At 45.6% G+C, this 16832-nt stretch overlaps 1 protein-coding gene across 4 annotated transcripts in view; it reads left to right on the top strand.

Annotated features, from left to right (window-relative positions):
- Window positions 1-16832, top strand: part of DDC (dopa decarboxylase) — a 106927-nt gene that overhangs the window by 60093 nt on the left and 30002 nt on the right. For 3 of the 4 annotated variants that reach the window (XM_017868592.1, XM_017868593.1, XM_017868594.1), the window contains exons 7-9: window positions 3972-4038; window positions 8829-8923; window positions 12687-12754. In XM_017868592.1, the coding sequence (XP_017724081.1) occupies window positions 3972-4038; window positions 8829-8923; window positions 12687-12754 (230 nt within the window). Of the gene's footprint in view, window positions 1-3971; window positions 4039-8828; window positions 8924-12686; window positions 12755-14672; window positions 15039-16832 lie in introns of those variants that run through there. The other variant, XM_017868595.1, reaches the window with a different exon arrangement.

The raw sequence follows: 16832 nt of genomic DNA, 5'->3' as shown, positions 1-16832 counted from the left end.
GGTCGTGCCGGGCTCTGCCACTGCAGGAAGACCACGGGCTCTTTGAGATGGAGGCCTGCACTGTCCCCTACCCCTCCTTCCCCCTGCACAAATGTGGTTATGCCTCTGCAGAGCGACTGGAATCAGGTTAGCGTCATTGAGCAATGCTGAGCCGGGGTAATCAGAGCCTGGAGCGGAGCAGGTGCTGGCTTTAAAGTGGCTTCTGAGAATTAGGACAGGCTGACTTGTAGCTCAGCCCCACGTAGACAAGCTACTTAGAACACTGTCCTCGCAGCCCCCAGGCCTCCTCCTTACCATAGCAAAGTGCTTGGGTTTGTTGGAGTGAGGCAGGAGAATCGCTTAAACCCAGGAGGTAGAGGTTACAGTGTGCTATGGGTTTGTTAGAGGGGCCTCTGGCATGGCCCAGGGTGCTGAGCTCATTAACTGATGTTCGGGGACTGGTGTCCCAGGGGTCCTATTTGCCCAGCATGTGGCAGGACAAGAGCTAACCAAGCCTGGGGTCACATTTGGTCTGCTCCTGCCTATCTGGGTGTCCTGGGACAATTACCCACCTCTTGGAGCCTCACATAAGTCAACTGTAAAATGGGAATCATGAACATATCTAATTCATAAGGTGGTGGCAATTAAATATCATATAGGAAAGGCTCTCAGCATCAGGCTTGCTGCAGAGTTAGCCACAAAGAACATCGCCCCTAGTCTCAACCTAGGCCACTGCCAGGACAAAGCAGAGTTTTATCATTTCTACAAAGATGTTTCATACTCAGACCAAAAAAAAAAATCAGTAATTACAGAAGAATCTAAGAATAAAGGTTTGTTTTAACCAAAATCTTAAGAGAGATGCAGTATTACTGTTTGGTGAACATCATTCTAGATGCTCTTCTATGCACACATTAGTAGAGAGAAAATAATTCTAATAAGGGCACACTTAACATATTAATTTTAATAATATAAATTATTGGCTGGACATGGTGGCTCATGCCTGTTGTCCCAACACTTTGGGAGGCCGAGGCGGGTGGATCACCTGAGGTCAGAAATTAGAGACCAGCCTGGCCAACATGGAGTTATTGCCTTTAGTTTAGTGTTTAACTGAAGAAAGTCAGGTGAAACAGAATGAATTGCTAAACTAGAGATATGTCATTTTTAAGATATGACTCTGGGAGTTGAGAAAATAAGTTTCAAGCAATATTAATATTGTTAAGGCATTCTTTGTTTTTTCGCTATTCTCTTAAGGACAAAGATAAGGCATTCTAAGACTCTCATGCTCTACCAACTGAGTAGCCAGGTGTCTTAGACAAAGTGCTTTAACATTCAATTATATGTCAAGATGAAATTGCAAGTAGCAGAGAAAAACAACACACTGACTTCAGTTCCCACTAAATGACTCATCTTGCCAAAATGAAACAAATGTGGAGAATTCTTGATGCTTAACATGATGAGGAGACATCCAGAGGTTAAGAAAGGAGGCTGACAGCACCAGGAGAAATATTGAGGTATGCAAGATGTTAGCCCGTTGGCACCTGATAGACCGGGCAGGTCTGTAAGTGCGATATGTTGCATTGTAGGTAAGAAAAATAAAGCCCAGCCAGGTGCCAATGTGACATGGAGTTGGGCCTCCAATCCAGGGCTCTGTGCCCCACATACGTAGTTTAACTATCTGTATTCACTGTGCCTTTTTATTGTCTGTGCTTCTGATGCTGTGACACCTTTGGGTCTTGCTGACCCTGGAGGGTCTGCCCTTCTCAGGGAGAGGGAGTTCCTAGAGCTCTTAAAAGGTTCACTTGCAAGTTCACCTTTCAAATGCAAAATCATCAGTACAGAGCCCCTACCCCACCACCTCCTCTGTGGGGCTCTCACACTCTGGGCCACTCTCGTCTTGCCCTGAACGCTTAAGGCCTAGGTACCAGACATCTAGGGACAGCCCCTGCTCCAAATGTGACCTGGAGCAGACCAAATGCGACCCCAGAGCCCACTGAAATTATTCAAACCAACTGATCCTAATCCTGCTCACCCTTGCCCTGCCTGGTTCTTCCTGTGGAAACCACAACACAGGCTCTTGCTGCTGTTTTTCCTCCATCCCTCTGCTGCCCAACCAACCCTGGTGCTTCCCCATATCCCCCTCCCCTTGGGGACTGTGAGGAACAAGCTGTTTTTAATGGCAGTCATCTCCTGACTTGTTGGACTCACCATCCTGAACAAGAAGAAAGCCTACATTTAAACAGACTGCCCCTGCTGTGCCCGAGGGTAGCCCCTTGGGGGACTGACTCCCTTGGGCATAGCTCAGTGACACAGAGAGCCCTTCCAGAGTCCAGCCAGGACCTGTTTTGGGCCCACGCCCCGGGATTTGGCATGGAAAACTTTGGTTCCTGAGCAGCCATCACTCTGTCTGAGAAGTACCTTGTCCAGACCAACCATCTATGAGAGGAGCAGGGCAAGGCCGTTGAGATGAACCTTCCACAGGCTGACTCCATGCTACCTGGGCATGAACACTTTGTCTCTCTAAGAGGAAAAGTTGGTTTCCAGGTGAAAAGCAAGCAGTCATAGGTGAAATGGAACCAGAAAGTTCTCCAACTGGGGTTCTCACATACAAGTTTCTGACCTCTCTGTTTTTATCCTCAGGACACATGGCATTGCTAAGACTTTACAGGGGGCTCAATAAAGGTCACACAAATTTAATTCTATTCCACACTTTTGTCGCATCTGCAGAGAAATTTCATTATCTAGACTACATGACATCCATAAATCAATTAGGCCCTTTGGTTTTGTAAACATAATGTGCATTTTGATCCTTCGGAGAGAGCTGTTTGAACTCAGCAATAGGTTTCAGCATCTATGCAATGTCCAGCAACGTGCAAATGCTCAGCTCAACACAAAACAATGAGACAGGGTCCCTGGTTTTGGGCGCACCATGGGTTTGGAGGGAGAGACAGACACGTGTGTGGGTACAACACAATCAGGCTGTGCCAGTGCGATCGTGGCACCACAAGGTCCTCAGAGGTCGAGAGAGGCCACAGTGACTCCTAGCCTGCATTTTCTGAGTTGTGTGACTGACAGCACTCAATGCTTTCTCAGAACATCCCTTTTAAAATTATTTTCAATGTCAGCAGTGTTTTCTCATGACCTCCTGAGGGTTCAATTAATCTTTGGGAACAGTATCATTCAGAAAGAGAAAGGCAGAGGATTAAAGCTGGTAAATGATACTCTTGCTCAAAATCCTAGTGTGACTCTTAACTGACGCCAAAGGCTGTTCTGAAAGAAGCATTCCATGAGCGCCTTGGGCAATCTGGGCCCTGCTGGAGGGAGCCTCATCTCTACTGCGCTTGCTCTGCTCTGTGCATTGCACATGTGTGTATGCACACACACACACAGACACACACACACACCCCAAACTAGGAAAAAACCCAGGCTTCCGCTCCATAGTAGTAACTATGTTCTTACTTTCTCTATATGTGTATATATATACACACACACATATATATAGAAAATAAAATAAATATGCTTGTGTATATTTTAATTATAATTTAATTAGATTATAATTAAATTAAAATGCATATATGGAATATAAGAACATAGTTACACTAATGTTACATAGAACATTAATTAAAATTTAACTAAAATATACACTCATGCATATATATGTATATTTAATAAGGTAGAATATAGGTATCATTGTCCAGATGGTAGAATGCTTCATTTCTGCCCCAAGGCACCCTGGAAAATCTTTTGCAACTTCCCGGTTTCTAGCCTCAGAGCTTAGTTTTCTGTCTGCAAATCTGTTTCTCTTAACCTGCTGTGATGCTTTCACCCAAAGATTCAATGTGTATCCATGGCCTTACGTTTCCATGTAGCAGACATTCATTGGGATCTCGGCTCATGGTCTTGGGTTGGACCATGGGGCAATGGTTGCTTGTGTGGAGGTTACAACGGTGACTGGCACCCAGGGGATAAAATGTTGTCTGCTTTTTACCCTCTAGGTGGTTGCCACCCTGGGGACCACAACGTGCTGCTCCTTTGACAATCTCTTAGAAGTTGGTCCTATCTGTAAGTATCTGATTCCATTTTCTTTTTGGAAAATGTTCTCTGTATACGGGGAATTTAGCAAACCTTCCTCGTTGATCTCTCTTTCTTGTCACTAACTTCATATTGTGATGGTTTGCCCAGCTCTTCTCGTATTTGCAATAATAACACAAACCTCATTAGCTTGAACTCCGCAAACTCAGAATTTGGGCGAATTGGAAAAAGCTGAGCTTAGGTCTACCAACACACTACTTGTAAGAAAAAATATTCCAAGCAATATAAAAGTTATGTAAAATTGCAGGCTCTGTTGGCTCTGTTGAGAAGAATAAACTCTTCAAACTCTTAGAGTAACCACCCTCATATGTGGGTCATGCATACACCTTATTTGAGAATTGACCAGGCCTGAATTTAATTATCTGGTATACCCCTTTTTCACCTTTTTTGGAATTACTAAATGCAGTTAAGAAAATTGCCGAAGATAGTTTAGCAAATCAACACAATGAAACTGGATTTTGCCAAGCAATAATCTGTGCTTCAGATGTTTTCCTGGGTCACTCTCACCTCCTCCCTCCCTCATTCAGAGATCTTAGGTTTTCTCATTGAGACTAGGACGCTGTACTTTCAAAAGGTGAACGTGAATGAGCAACTCTGTTTCTAGAGTTTCACCTTTGACATGTAGCTCTGGGAACTCAGCAGGCCTTGAAGCTGCTTCTGTGGACAGAAGAACCCTCGTAGGGCAGGGACACCGGCTCAGGGGGCTCCGCCTTTATCTGTCCCTCTGGGATGGGAATGTTCTGACCGCTTGGCTGTGAGTGGAGCTGCCCAAGTGGGGCCTTCAGACCACATACCGGTGGCCTGTGCCAGATCCAATGCCAGCTACCAGGGAATTGGCTTCATCCTTAGTCTGCATAAGCCAAGCACAGTTCTCACCTCTCCTAACCCAAGAGTCACCCATGGTCCATACTCAGAGGAGTGGACCCTCCTCTCCTGGGCGTTGGCCTCCCCTCTTGGGGTCAGCAGCTGGGGAAGGCCGGTGCTCAAGGTGCAGGTGCCCTTGTGTGAGCTGGACATGGAATTGGTGACAAGGAAGCTAGGGTCCAGCCCAGGGCCCACCCCTGAATCTTGCATTCTGAGCTTCATTTATGCTCTCTGTAAAGTGAAGAGAAAAGCCCCACTTGGGCTCATAAAATAACAATATTTCCCCCCAGGATTACTCAGAGAATGAATTAATGCAGGGAAAATGCACCATCCCAAAGGTGGAGTGCATTGCTGCACAGCAAGGAAGGCAGTGCTGGGAACTACTGGGAGGTGGGTGGCATAGACTTACCCACTCTCACAGGGTTTTGCTCCACCGTGTATGCTGTGTGGCACACAGCTGTAAGAACAACTGGCTGGCAGTGGTCGTGCACAGCCCCGGGCTGGGGAGAAGGGATAGAACTGGCTGACTCAGGACTGCAGCCACAGCACTGGCCTCATCAGCTACAAACCTTCATCAGCTCAGCCAAGCAACTTGGAGTCCTCTGACTCAGATGTCAGGCTAAGAACTGAATGTCCTGGCCAGTAGCCGGCTGATGTAATTCCCCAGGGCTATCGGATTTAAAGGGCTGAGGTCTTCTGCCGGACAGAGCCCACACGGCCTGCTGTCCCCTGGGCCCAATGCAGGCTGCCCGCTGGACCATGGAGATGACAGCCAGCGTGTGTCACCTGCCAGTCACAGTCCCCTGGATGTATCCAGCTCAGGCCTTCCTGCTGTCTTGGGGCCCCCTCTTCTTTTCAGAGGCTGGAAGCTGTGGACAGAGCTTGATTTATGATTTGTTTGGTTTGAAACACTGAGGTTGCTTTTGGGGTTGTGCAGAAGGAGCTGACATGGGTAAATGCCAAAACCCTTTCATTCATTGGCAGAATGCATAGGGGAGGTCAGTTTTGACAATTCCTTTTTTTCCTTTTTTCTTTTTCTTTTTTCTTTTTTGAGACGGAGTCTTGCTCTGTGGCCCAGGCTGGAGTGCAGTGGCGCAATCTCAACTCACTGCAGCATCTGTCTCCTGGGTTCAAGTGATTCTCCTGCCACAGTTTTCCAAGTAGCTGGGATCACAGGCACACACCATCACGCCTGGCTAATTTTTGTATTTTTATTAGAGATGGGGTTTCACCACATTGGCTAGGCTGGTCTCAAACTCCTGACCTCAGGTAAATGCTTGCCTCAGCCTACCAGAGTGATGGAATTATAGGCATGAGCCACTGTGTCCAGCCAACAATTCCATTTTTATTGATGGTGGTACATTACTAACTGTTGGTGGTACCTTAACAATTAAGTCAGCACCTTTTTACCGACTTTCCCTCTCCTGCTACCATTTTCCTATCACCAGATATTTAGCATTCTCCAGCTCCAAGCGGGACTGTTCCGAGAGCCTGAGCTGACCTTATTCTATAGTATGATTGGAATAATCTAACATAATTCAGATAAGTTATTCACCCACCATCATTTGACAAAGAAAACAAATCAGAAGATGGTTTTCTTCCAATTGCTGCCTTTGGAAAGACATTTTCTTTTTATTGCATTTGAAATGATTTGCCAGTGAGGGTGTTCAGATTGGTCTACTTGGATGGATCAGTTGTCTGGCAGGTTTTACTGAGAAGAAGATGAGATACAAAAAGTGGATAGTTGAAGTCAGTTAGGTTGCTGGTGGGGAAGTGGGGAAACTGAGGATGAGGGTATGGGTTGAGTTGAGGAGGCCACCTCAAGGAGTGAGGAAGGGAATAGCACAGGGCAGGCAGCCAAAGCTGCATCCTGAGGTGCCAGCATAACTGGGGGAGGATGTGCAGCTGGAGGGGCAGCCAGGTCTGCCTCAAGTTCCTGGGAAGTCTCACAAGGAAAGAGTCACTGGCAGCAGGAAGCTGGAGGGGTGTGAGACTATCCCTTCCCTCCCCACTGAGGCAGCCTTGCCTCGGGGCTAGGTGTGCCTCTGGTGCATGCAACTGCTCAAGCTCTGGCCGAGGTCTCTGTGTCTGCCTGGTTCCTAGATGGGCGGTGCTATGCAGTGTGTGCTGTTAGCGGATCACATATGAGATGCAGAATGCAGAGGCGTGCCCACAGCTCCATGCATCCCTATGGAAACCAGAGAAGCCCTCCAGTGTCCACTTCCCTTGGGGGTCTGTAAGTTCCCTTCTGCAGGAGTTGTAGGCCAACTGCAAGCTTAGAGGGAACACAGTCCTCCACAAAGTCACTGCTGATAAAAGACGTAAGGCATTTCAAAGCTTTGACTCAGTCTGATCATCAGGATGAAAGCCCTTGGTTGGATCAAGGTCAAGTGTGTCCTGCGGACATGGATATCCACCCCAGGGCATGGGAGGCCAAAGGTCACAGAGCAGTGTGGACCTGAACCGAGGCTTAGGGGCTCATCACCTCCCCCAGAATCAGTCTCACCTGGTGCTTGCATACCCCCAGATGGATGCAGCAGTGGGCCAGGAAGAGCACAAGGCCTTAGGATTTACAGAGTTTCTCCCTGAGGAGTCACTCAGTAATCATGGGATATCCATCCCTGTAGCTCAGATCAGCAGTAAGGTTGAGAAGAACCTCAGATCCCATCATAAGATAGGTGTAAATTTGAAGCTTGCTGTAGTCTGAACGTTTGTGTCCACCCCAAAGTCCATTTGTTGAAATCCTAATCTAAGGTGATGGTATTGGAGGTGGGGCCTTCCAGTGGCCATGAGGTCACCACGGTGGAGCCCTCCTGATTGGGACTGTGACTAATTAGTGCCCCTGAGAGTCTCATGCCTCACTGCACAATGAGCACTGTGGATGGTGACTGAACAATGAATCCATGGATCCCTACCTGTCAGGGTCAGGTGCTGACCCTGACACCTACCCCACGGTGCCCTGACACTGGTATCCACCCTGTGAGGCTAGGGTGGCTTGTGCCCTCTCTGTAGACTTTCACCCTTCAACTCTTACTCTCCTGGGTGCCTACGGCTCAGAGGCAGCAACCATGGAAGTCACATTTATTTCGCCCCTGCTCAGTGCTGGGGTCCTGGCAGGCACATTGTAAATATTCCCTCGCTCACCCCTTGGGCCTGTGGGTACTGTTTCATCTCCATCTTCCTGGGAGGAGAGTGAGGCTTGGAGAAGCAGATAGGGCCCCTTGGCTGGGGAACTGCTGGAAGCGGGAGTTGAGCCCAGATCTGTCAAAACTGAGGGAGCATGCTACACCTGTGGCTCTCCCAGCTCCTGAATGAGGCAGCCCCTGCCCACAAGGACAAGGCTGCTATGTATGGTTGGAAAACAGAAACCCTGTTCATGAAGGGAGCAGGGAATGGTCTAAGATGGTGTAAAATAAAGAACTTAGCCTGGTGGTGGGGATGGAGTGGGGCAGGTAGAGGTCAGCGTGGACTGTGTGCAGAACCCCTCGGGTGATGTTTGGGGGAGGACTTGAGAATGGATTAGCAAAGGGAACCGGGGAGGGAATTCCAGGTGGGTGGAAAGGGTGGTGTCCCTGGAGAGAAATGCAGGTGAGTAACGTGAGGCTGTCACACAATAGTCCCTCGGAGTCACACTTAGCCGCCAGGGTCAGGAGAGAAAACCAAGGGGTGCAGCTGCTTCCATTTTCCTTGGTGTGTGTCTGGGACCAGGAGCACACACACTGCCCTCAGCTTTCGAGCCTTCAAATGAGGGGGCCTTTTGGGGATTCAGCCATTAGTTCAGCAAATACTGTTGGCATGCTCCACGCAAGAAGGGTGTTCAGACAGGGCGAGGTCAGCTGGCAGGCTCCATGGTGAGGCATCCGTCTGGGAACTCACGAGTTGCTTCTGGACTTTAGGCAACAAGGAAGACATGTGGCTGCACGTCGATGCGGCCTACGCAGGCAGTGCATTCATCTGCCCTGAGTTCCGGCACCTTCTGAATGGAGTGGAGGTAGGTGCACCCTTCGCTCTCCCCAAGGTTGTTTCCACAGCTCTCTGTTTTTGACCTCTCCCTTCATGAGGAGCTGACATCCAATTTCTCGCTATCGCAGTTTGTTTTAGCCAGTTATGTTTGAACCAATTCCCACTTCCTCAGAACAGGGGCTGAGAGCCTTCCCCAGTCATGCAGCCTGTCCTCCTGAAATACTCCTGACACTTACAGTTCCATTTCAATCTACACAAATCCCAAGCAGAAGGATAGATGTTAGCTTATAAAACTGTGGGAAAGTAGGAATAAAATAAAAACTTAATGCACTTAAACTCAAAAGAGTAATTTAAAATACCAACCTGCAATTCCATACAATCTGGTTCAATATGACAGTCATGTTCTGCCCACACGTCTGAACATGGTGTTCACTTTAACCAGTATTGAACGGGAAGCTACCAGTGCATTTAAATGCCCCTAGGCAGTCTTCTGGAAACTGTAAAGCATGGTCTTTAATGCTAAGTGAAACGCCTGCTTCTTTTGAGAAGTAGCAGTCAAAATTATTGACCAATACTCTGCTTCTCCAAAAAGCAACAGAATGTAAATTGGTACAGACTTAACACAAAGAAATGACCTTATTGATATACTATGGTGTGTTATTTCAGACTCAAGTGGGATTTCATTGTTGGTGGTGGCTCATAGGGTAGGAAGTCTCTCCTCCCCAAGAACTCAGCTTTCAATGCCATGGAGGGTCCTGAGAGGCAGTCTTTGGCAGTGTGTTCATGAGAAGGAGGTAGCAAAGCAGGGGAGCTGTGGCGCTGGCCAAGAAAGAAATGCTTTCTGCCAAGGGGCAGGAGGTGTTGTGAGACCTCACCCATGTGTGATGGAGAATGAAGGGCACAGTTCTCTGCATTAGACTCCTTTGTTTGAATCCTAGATTTATCCTTAGGACTAGCTGTGTACCCTTGGGTGAGTTAGATATCCTCCCTATGCCCCATAAAATAGATATCATAAGAATACATCCCGTGTGGGATTGTCGTCAGGGGTAGATGAGTTAATCATGTTTTAAGGGCTTAAAAACAATGCCTGGCAGACAGTAAATACTGAACTTGCATTAGGTGCTTTTGTTATTTTCTACCATATTTTAGAAAAACTTTCCCTTGACACCTTCCTCTGCTTGCGTGTCAGACTTGCTAATCAATATTCTAATTACAACTTTGAATTCTCATAATGCTGTAATACCAGAAAAATGGGTACCAGAGGTATAGAATACAAATGGCCCCATCTTTGGAAAGAATAATCCTCTTACTACTAATGAATGAAGTAGTATTCTGGTTTATGTCTCCATCACATTCATTCACTCATTCATTCAATAATTACTTGTTGAGTACTTAATACAACCTAGGACTTAGATGATGGATCCTTGCGAGTAAATGGAGCTTCCAAAGACCTGTGTAAGTATTGGGGAGAGGGTATAGTATATGAGAAGTTCTTATAATGTGATGCCAGTACCCAGCTGACATAGTTCATTGCTGGTAGCTAGTTTGCTGGGTGTTTGGTGCTGGGAAGTGAAGAATAAATCTCTGTATCATATAAATGCATGGTATTAGGGAGATAATCTCCATTATTTGAAATATCTTTCCTGGGACAGTTTCAAAGGAGGAAGGGCTAAGCGATCCTCTGGGATTTATGTGCCCTCCCCAAGGCTGGCCTGAGCTTGATGCTCTTTTCTAACTCTGGGTATCGGGTTTAGGGCTCATGATCTTTTCCTACCACTGCTCTTCTCTTCCCCATGAACTGACAACTTGAGGTTTCATCTTTCATAGAAGGGTGCCTCATTGTCAGAGCACCGCAGCAATGGGCATTCCAGCCAGACCCTATCAGCAGCAGACAGGATTTCATGCTCTACAATGAGTCATTACCATTTTTCCTGCATTATTGCTCCTTTCCGTGCCCAGCTGAGGGCTGTGCGTCTCAGTGGGGCAGATAAGGAGGCTGCAATATCCTGTTGTGGCCCTGCCCTTAGAGATAAGAGCCTTTCTCTCCATCAGCAGAAGGAAAATATCACTGCTGGGTAATGAGAGAAGTTTAAACAGATCAGCCCCATAGGAGGGAACTCATAAAACTCCTAGCAAACAGAGCCCCTCTTTAACCTTTTGTCTCCTTTTATCAACAAATGAAACTTGCTGTAATTTCCTGTCCCTTTCTCAAAATTACTTTTATTGAAACCTAGAAGGAAATGAACCTGGGTCTCCAGAGCGGATTGATGGGGAAGGTTGTCATCCACCGACCAAATGTCTCCCAGGACGCCCCCCGAGGCCCCTCAAGCCTCTGCTGCTTCCTTGGTGCACATCCCTGGAACCAAGTAGACAGGAGGTGCCCTAGGGCCTTGGGAAGACTGAAAAGTTTCCCAGTAGGAGAGTCAGCCAGACTGGGGCCTCACTGCAGCAGCCACCTTTATTTCAGTATCAATTATGAATCTAGCCCCACGGCCAAATCCCTGGCCATTAAGGTGGACCCTGTTCCTATTCACCAGCCAGATGACAAACCAGGACATGCATTTGGAAAACCAGGACATGCATTTGAAAAAGAAAGCACCATTTATGACAGCTCAGTGAAAATGCAGAGTGTCCTCCTCTACCACTCTTGGTGGTTGATAACTCTTATTTTCTCCTTGAAAATAGGGTAGCCCCTAACACTGATGCACGCAGCCGGAGCCAGTTGTTCACATTTGTTACCCAGGATCTTCCAGCCAGGGAGTCTGTAGCTGTTAGGAATACAATGAACTTGAGTATTGTCTTTAAAAATAAAGGAGCTGGTCGGGTGCAGTGGCTCACACCTGTAATCCCAGTACTTTGGGAGGCTGAGGCAAGAGGATGGCTTAAGCCCAGGACTTTGAGATCAGCCTGGGCAACATATTGAGACACCCTGTCTCTACAAACAAAATTTTAAAAATTAGCTGTGTGTGATGGCACATGCCTGTAGTCCCAGCTACTTAGGAAGCTAAGGCAGGAGGATCGCTTGGGCTTGGGAGGTTGAGGCTGCAGTGAGCCATGTTCTGGGCAAAAAAAAAAATCAAGTAAGGACCCTGTCGCTCAACAAAAAAAAAAAAAAAAAAAAAAAGAAGAGAGAGAAGAGAAAATTTAGTAAATGGGGGAAATTGTGATATGTTACAGCAATGCTGGCAAAAGAACCCATCAATTAAATGAAAACTGGGTTTATCCCTACCTACTGTAGAGTAGTTATAAAATTTCCTCTTTCCCACTGTTTATCATGACACTTGTAGTGTCAGAACTTTGCTAGCTCAGTAAGTGGAAGGAACATCAAGCATAAAGTATTTCACAGGCCAAATCAGTACAATTCCTGTACATTGTACTTGTGAAGGACAATTCCGATTTTTCCAAATATTCCAGTAATTTAAAATATAATATAGATACATTTTATGTCACACTAGATTATGTAAATTTGAAAGTGCTTTTCATTTGGGAATATAAACTTTTAATTTTAAAATTCTTGTTCCATTTTATGGGGGTACAATCTAGATATAGCAAAACATACAAATCAATTCTAAATACATGTACTTACCACTCAGATCGAGTAGAACAATTCCAGCAATGCAGAAGACTCCCCTGCCCACTGCAAGTTACTACTCCCCTGGGAAACCCTACCTGGCCTCTATCACTATGGATTAGTCGTGCCATAAATTTATATTATCATGTATGGGATCTTCTTTATAATTAAACATTTATAAGGAAAATGTTTTCTTTTTCTTATTCTTGTTCTTTGGCAGTTTGCAGATTCATTCAACTTTAACCCCCACAAATGGCTATTGGTGAATTTTGACTGCTCTGCCATGTGGTAAGTTTCCCTGCTCACAGATGTCAGTTGCCTGTCCCCACTGCTCTTCTGAGGTAACGGTGCATTTGAAAGAAGCTGGCAGGGAAGATGCCAGAGCCAAAGGGGTGCAGTAGTCACTTAGCTCACTGCTTGCTGCCATTTCTGAACCCTTGATGGAATGATTGCTAATTCTTAGCCTCACTGGAAACTTTTATCTAGGGAATATCATTGCAACATACTGGCATAAGAAATGAGAAGCCTAAAAAAGACAGTCTGTAATTTGATTTATCCAGCATTAACAGAAAACAAATGCAAGTACACACTTCTACTGAGTTCAAATGCTTAAAAGTATTTGCTAAGGCCGGGTGTGGTGGCTCATGCCTGTAATCCCAGCACTTTGGGAGGCCGAGACGAGTGGATCACCTGAGGTCAGGAGTTCGAGACCAGCCGGGCCAACATGTTGAAACCCCATGTCTACTAAAAATACAAAAAATTAGCTGGACGTGGTAGTGCCTGCCTGTAATCCCAGCTACTCAGGAGGCTGAGGCAGGAGAATCGCTTGAACCTGGGAGGCAGAGGTTGCAGTGAGCCGAGATCATGCCACTGCACTCCAGCCTTGGCGACACAACAAGACTCTGTCTCAAAAAAAAAAAAAAAAAAAAAAGTATTTGTGAAGGAAAATAATAGTAACCATGTGTCCTAAGAATTTCCCTGGAAATTCTTAAAAACAGCACGATAATACCTTGGTGATATTTAGAATAAGAAAAAGAACTAAAGCATTAAAGTGGGTGATATTACACCACCTACACAATGTTTAAAGAATAACGATGATGGGCAGTGGTACACGGACACTAAAAACTGGTTTCTGTAACTTTTTAATGTAAGAAGTTGATTGATTGATCATAGGGTCAGGAGGATTTGCATGAATTTTGTACAGTATGAAAATTTTCCAAATTTTCAGAAGGCTTTGTAAAATTGTTCAGTATGTAATTAAGTAAATAACTTTTCACTTTCCTCCTAAGCATGAGGAAAGCAGCTTTTATACAAAACAACTAATGTCAGCTCTCAAGGTCACCAAAATATCCATTTGCCCTTTCTCTTTTCTTTCTTTCTTTCTTTTTTCTTTTTAAGGCAAACCACATTTCTAGTCCTTTACTTGTATACAAATCAATTTTTTTTGGTCAGTCTTTTCCCCCAAACTTCTGCTATATAATTTTAAGACCAGTTGGTATGTGGGCATTTCAGACTTAATTTTGTCTGAAATAAGTATTTATGAAAGCCATGGTTTTTATGAATGTGAGTATTCTTTTGTATTCTTGTGGTTGTGTTTTTCTCTTTCACCCAAGGTGGAACACAGTGAGGACAGTTTGCACTGTGTGCCAGAGGTCTCTTTATTCGAGGGGTAATTTTGATTGACATGTAAATCCGCTCTGCTGAGGTTTTTGGTCAGTGGGGAAAATTCTCTAAGGGAGCTGGAGTTGGGAGGGACCAGGCAGAGCATCTGCAGGCTCTGGCGGGAACAAGTGGCTCTCCCCGGATGCTTTTGTTTTGCAAGGGTCAGGCGTCCTCAGATGCCTTCCACAAAGGAAGCCCTAGAACCACCCTGGAGCAGGGCAAGGGCTGATGGGGCTGCCCGGAAGAGAGGTTCTCATGCACCCTGAGGCTGTCCCCAGTGTCTGGATAAAACAGTAATATCAACAAGGCTGTTAGTGACTGCAGATAGGTAAGTCCAGGCTCCCTTCTAAGTCCCTAACCTCTTGTAGCTCTCTGGACCCCCACGACAGCCCTGTGATGGGGGACACAGATATTGCCATGCTCTCTTTACAGATGAGGAAACTGAAGCTGTCAGGGACCAGAAATATTTTGGGTCCCTAATCTTGGAGGCAAATATTGACACACGATAAGAAAGAGTGTAATCAATGCAGTGTCCTGCTCTCAGGTGCAGACAACTAGTGCCTATGTTAAGGCTGAGAGAAAACCTGCTTAGTCAGTGTGGTGGTGAGAAGGAGTCGAGCCTTTCGGGATGTGGAGTGCCTGCTGCAGAGCTGATGCCCCGAGGCTGCCGCAGACGCTACAGAGCTGATGCAAGTGAGCTGGCGGCTGGGCGCTCATCTGTCCCAGACAGCTCCTCCCGGCACTTGGGGTTCAGTTCAGCCACCAGCCTGTGAGGGGAAATTTGACAAAGTGGAGGTGATGTAGGGAGGAGACACAGGACACACAGGAACGAGGCCAGGCCATTTGGAAAAGGGAGAGAGGACAGAGGGTGATTAGCCTGGAGAAGGAATTACACGTAAGCCCTAAGACACAAGAGAGGCCTGTGGTGTCTGGAAGTGTGCCAAGACAGAAAGGCGATGAAGTTAGTTCCCATCCTCCGGGGTGGGAGGCAGTGGTGGGGCGGGGTGGTTGCAATACTTGAGGAGCCTCTTACCTTCCTATGGGCTTGAAAGGCTACAAAATACGTTTTTAAATTACAATAGCGACTGTGCTGTTTCTCTCCTGAGACGGTGCGTTCTCGACAGAACAGGGGTCAAATCATTTGGTGAGGTGTCGTGTACCTGGAAAAATCAGATCTCGCCTAAACCCAAGGTTTTGTCCCATGGCACTATAAAAATGGCATGAATGTTGATGGATGAAGTCTGATTTTTGAAGGATTTGTGTTTTAACACAGAAATTGCTGATCTTTACTGTTTGGGGGCACCGTGCCTGCATTAGTTGGCTAGGGCTGGCTTAACAAAGTACCACGGACAAGTGGCTTAAACAAGAGATGATTTCTTTCAGTCCCAGAGGCCAGAGGTCCGAGATAAAGCCATCAGCAGGCTGGTTTCTTCTGAGGCCTTTCTCCTGGGCTTGCAGATGGCTGTGTTCTCCCTGTCCTCACATGGTCTTCCTTCTGTTTATCTGTGTCAAAATGTCAAAATTTCCTCTTCTTATAAGGACACCAGTCACATTGGATTAGGGCCTGTTAACCAAAAAGTATGTGAGACAGGTCTCAATCAATTTGGATATTTATTTTGCTAAGGTTAGGGACATTCCTGGAAGAATAAACATGAAATCACAGAAACAGGGTGTGGTCTGTGTCTTTCTCCAAAGATGATTTTGAGGCCATCAGTATTTAAAGGGGAAGGCAGGCTGGAGGGGAAAGAGGGAGTGTAAGGTCACATTACTGAATTCACGTGTTGTGAGAGGAAAGGAGCAGGTAGGGGAATAGTCAATGATGTATTTGTCTTCATGCTCAGTAAATCAGCTTTTTTTTATAACATTAGGTGAGCATAGAGTAGCTACCCATAGAGATATTTAACCTTTTATCTGTAGCTTTCTCCTTCGGCACGAAGGGAAAGGTATCTTCTTGCATGATAGCGTCCAGCTTTTTTTTTTTTTTCCTTTGGCATAGAAAATTGAGGCACCGAGTTTTATTTTCCATTCACATTTCTCCCCTCCCCTTTTAAAAAAGTCTTGCAGAAAATGCATTTTAGAAGAAAATGCTTCTCTAGCCTTGGGTTTTATCCAGCCTCTTGTGATTAAGACAGTTTATTTCTAGAGAGATAAGTCCCACGTTGTTAGGAAAGCTCATTTTTCGCTGGTTGTCGTCTCACGACCCATGAAGAAATAAAATAGGTGGAGGAAGAGAGAGAGAAAAAAACCCAACAAACATAAAGGGAGAACAGTCCTGGAAAACTGATATAAGCTGTATTACTCTGAAGTCCCTATGTCAGTAGGCAGGTATGCAAGTGGTTTACGTATATAAATAAGTTCTTGCTATTTTCTTCCAAAGTTGACGTTGTCTAGCTTCAGTTTACAGGGCTTTAAGAAAAGCATAGCTTCATATTTAGAGATTTCAAATCGTGATTAAAAAGGAAAAGAAAGAAGGGGAAAAAAAAAACCTGACGACATTATTTTGGAGAATTGTAGCCAGGAAAATTTTAGAATTCAGTCCAAACTGTAGAAAATAATAAAACGGACAAACATTAGGCAAGGCTAGAATCTAATTACAGATGTACTATAGTTTATTTTGAAACATAATTTTTCTCTTTCCAGTTCCCCAATTTTATTAAATACAAAATTATAACAGGGCTAATTTATTTGTAAAATAAGTTTTAGT

This window comes from Rhinopithecus bieti, unplaced genomic scaffold (assembly GCF_001698545.2).
Source record: "Rhinopithecus bieti isolate Rb0 unplaced genomic scaffold, ASM169854v2 scaffold_3527, whole genome shotgun sequence".
NCBI lineage: Eukaryota > Metazoa > Chordata > Mammalia > Primates > Cercopithecidae > Rhinopithecus > Rhinopithecus bieti.
Note: the sequence above shows the minus strand (reverse complement) of the source record. Positions and strands in the feature narration are given on the sequence as shown.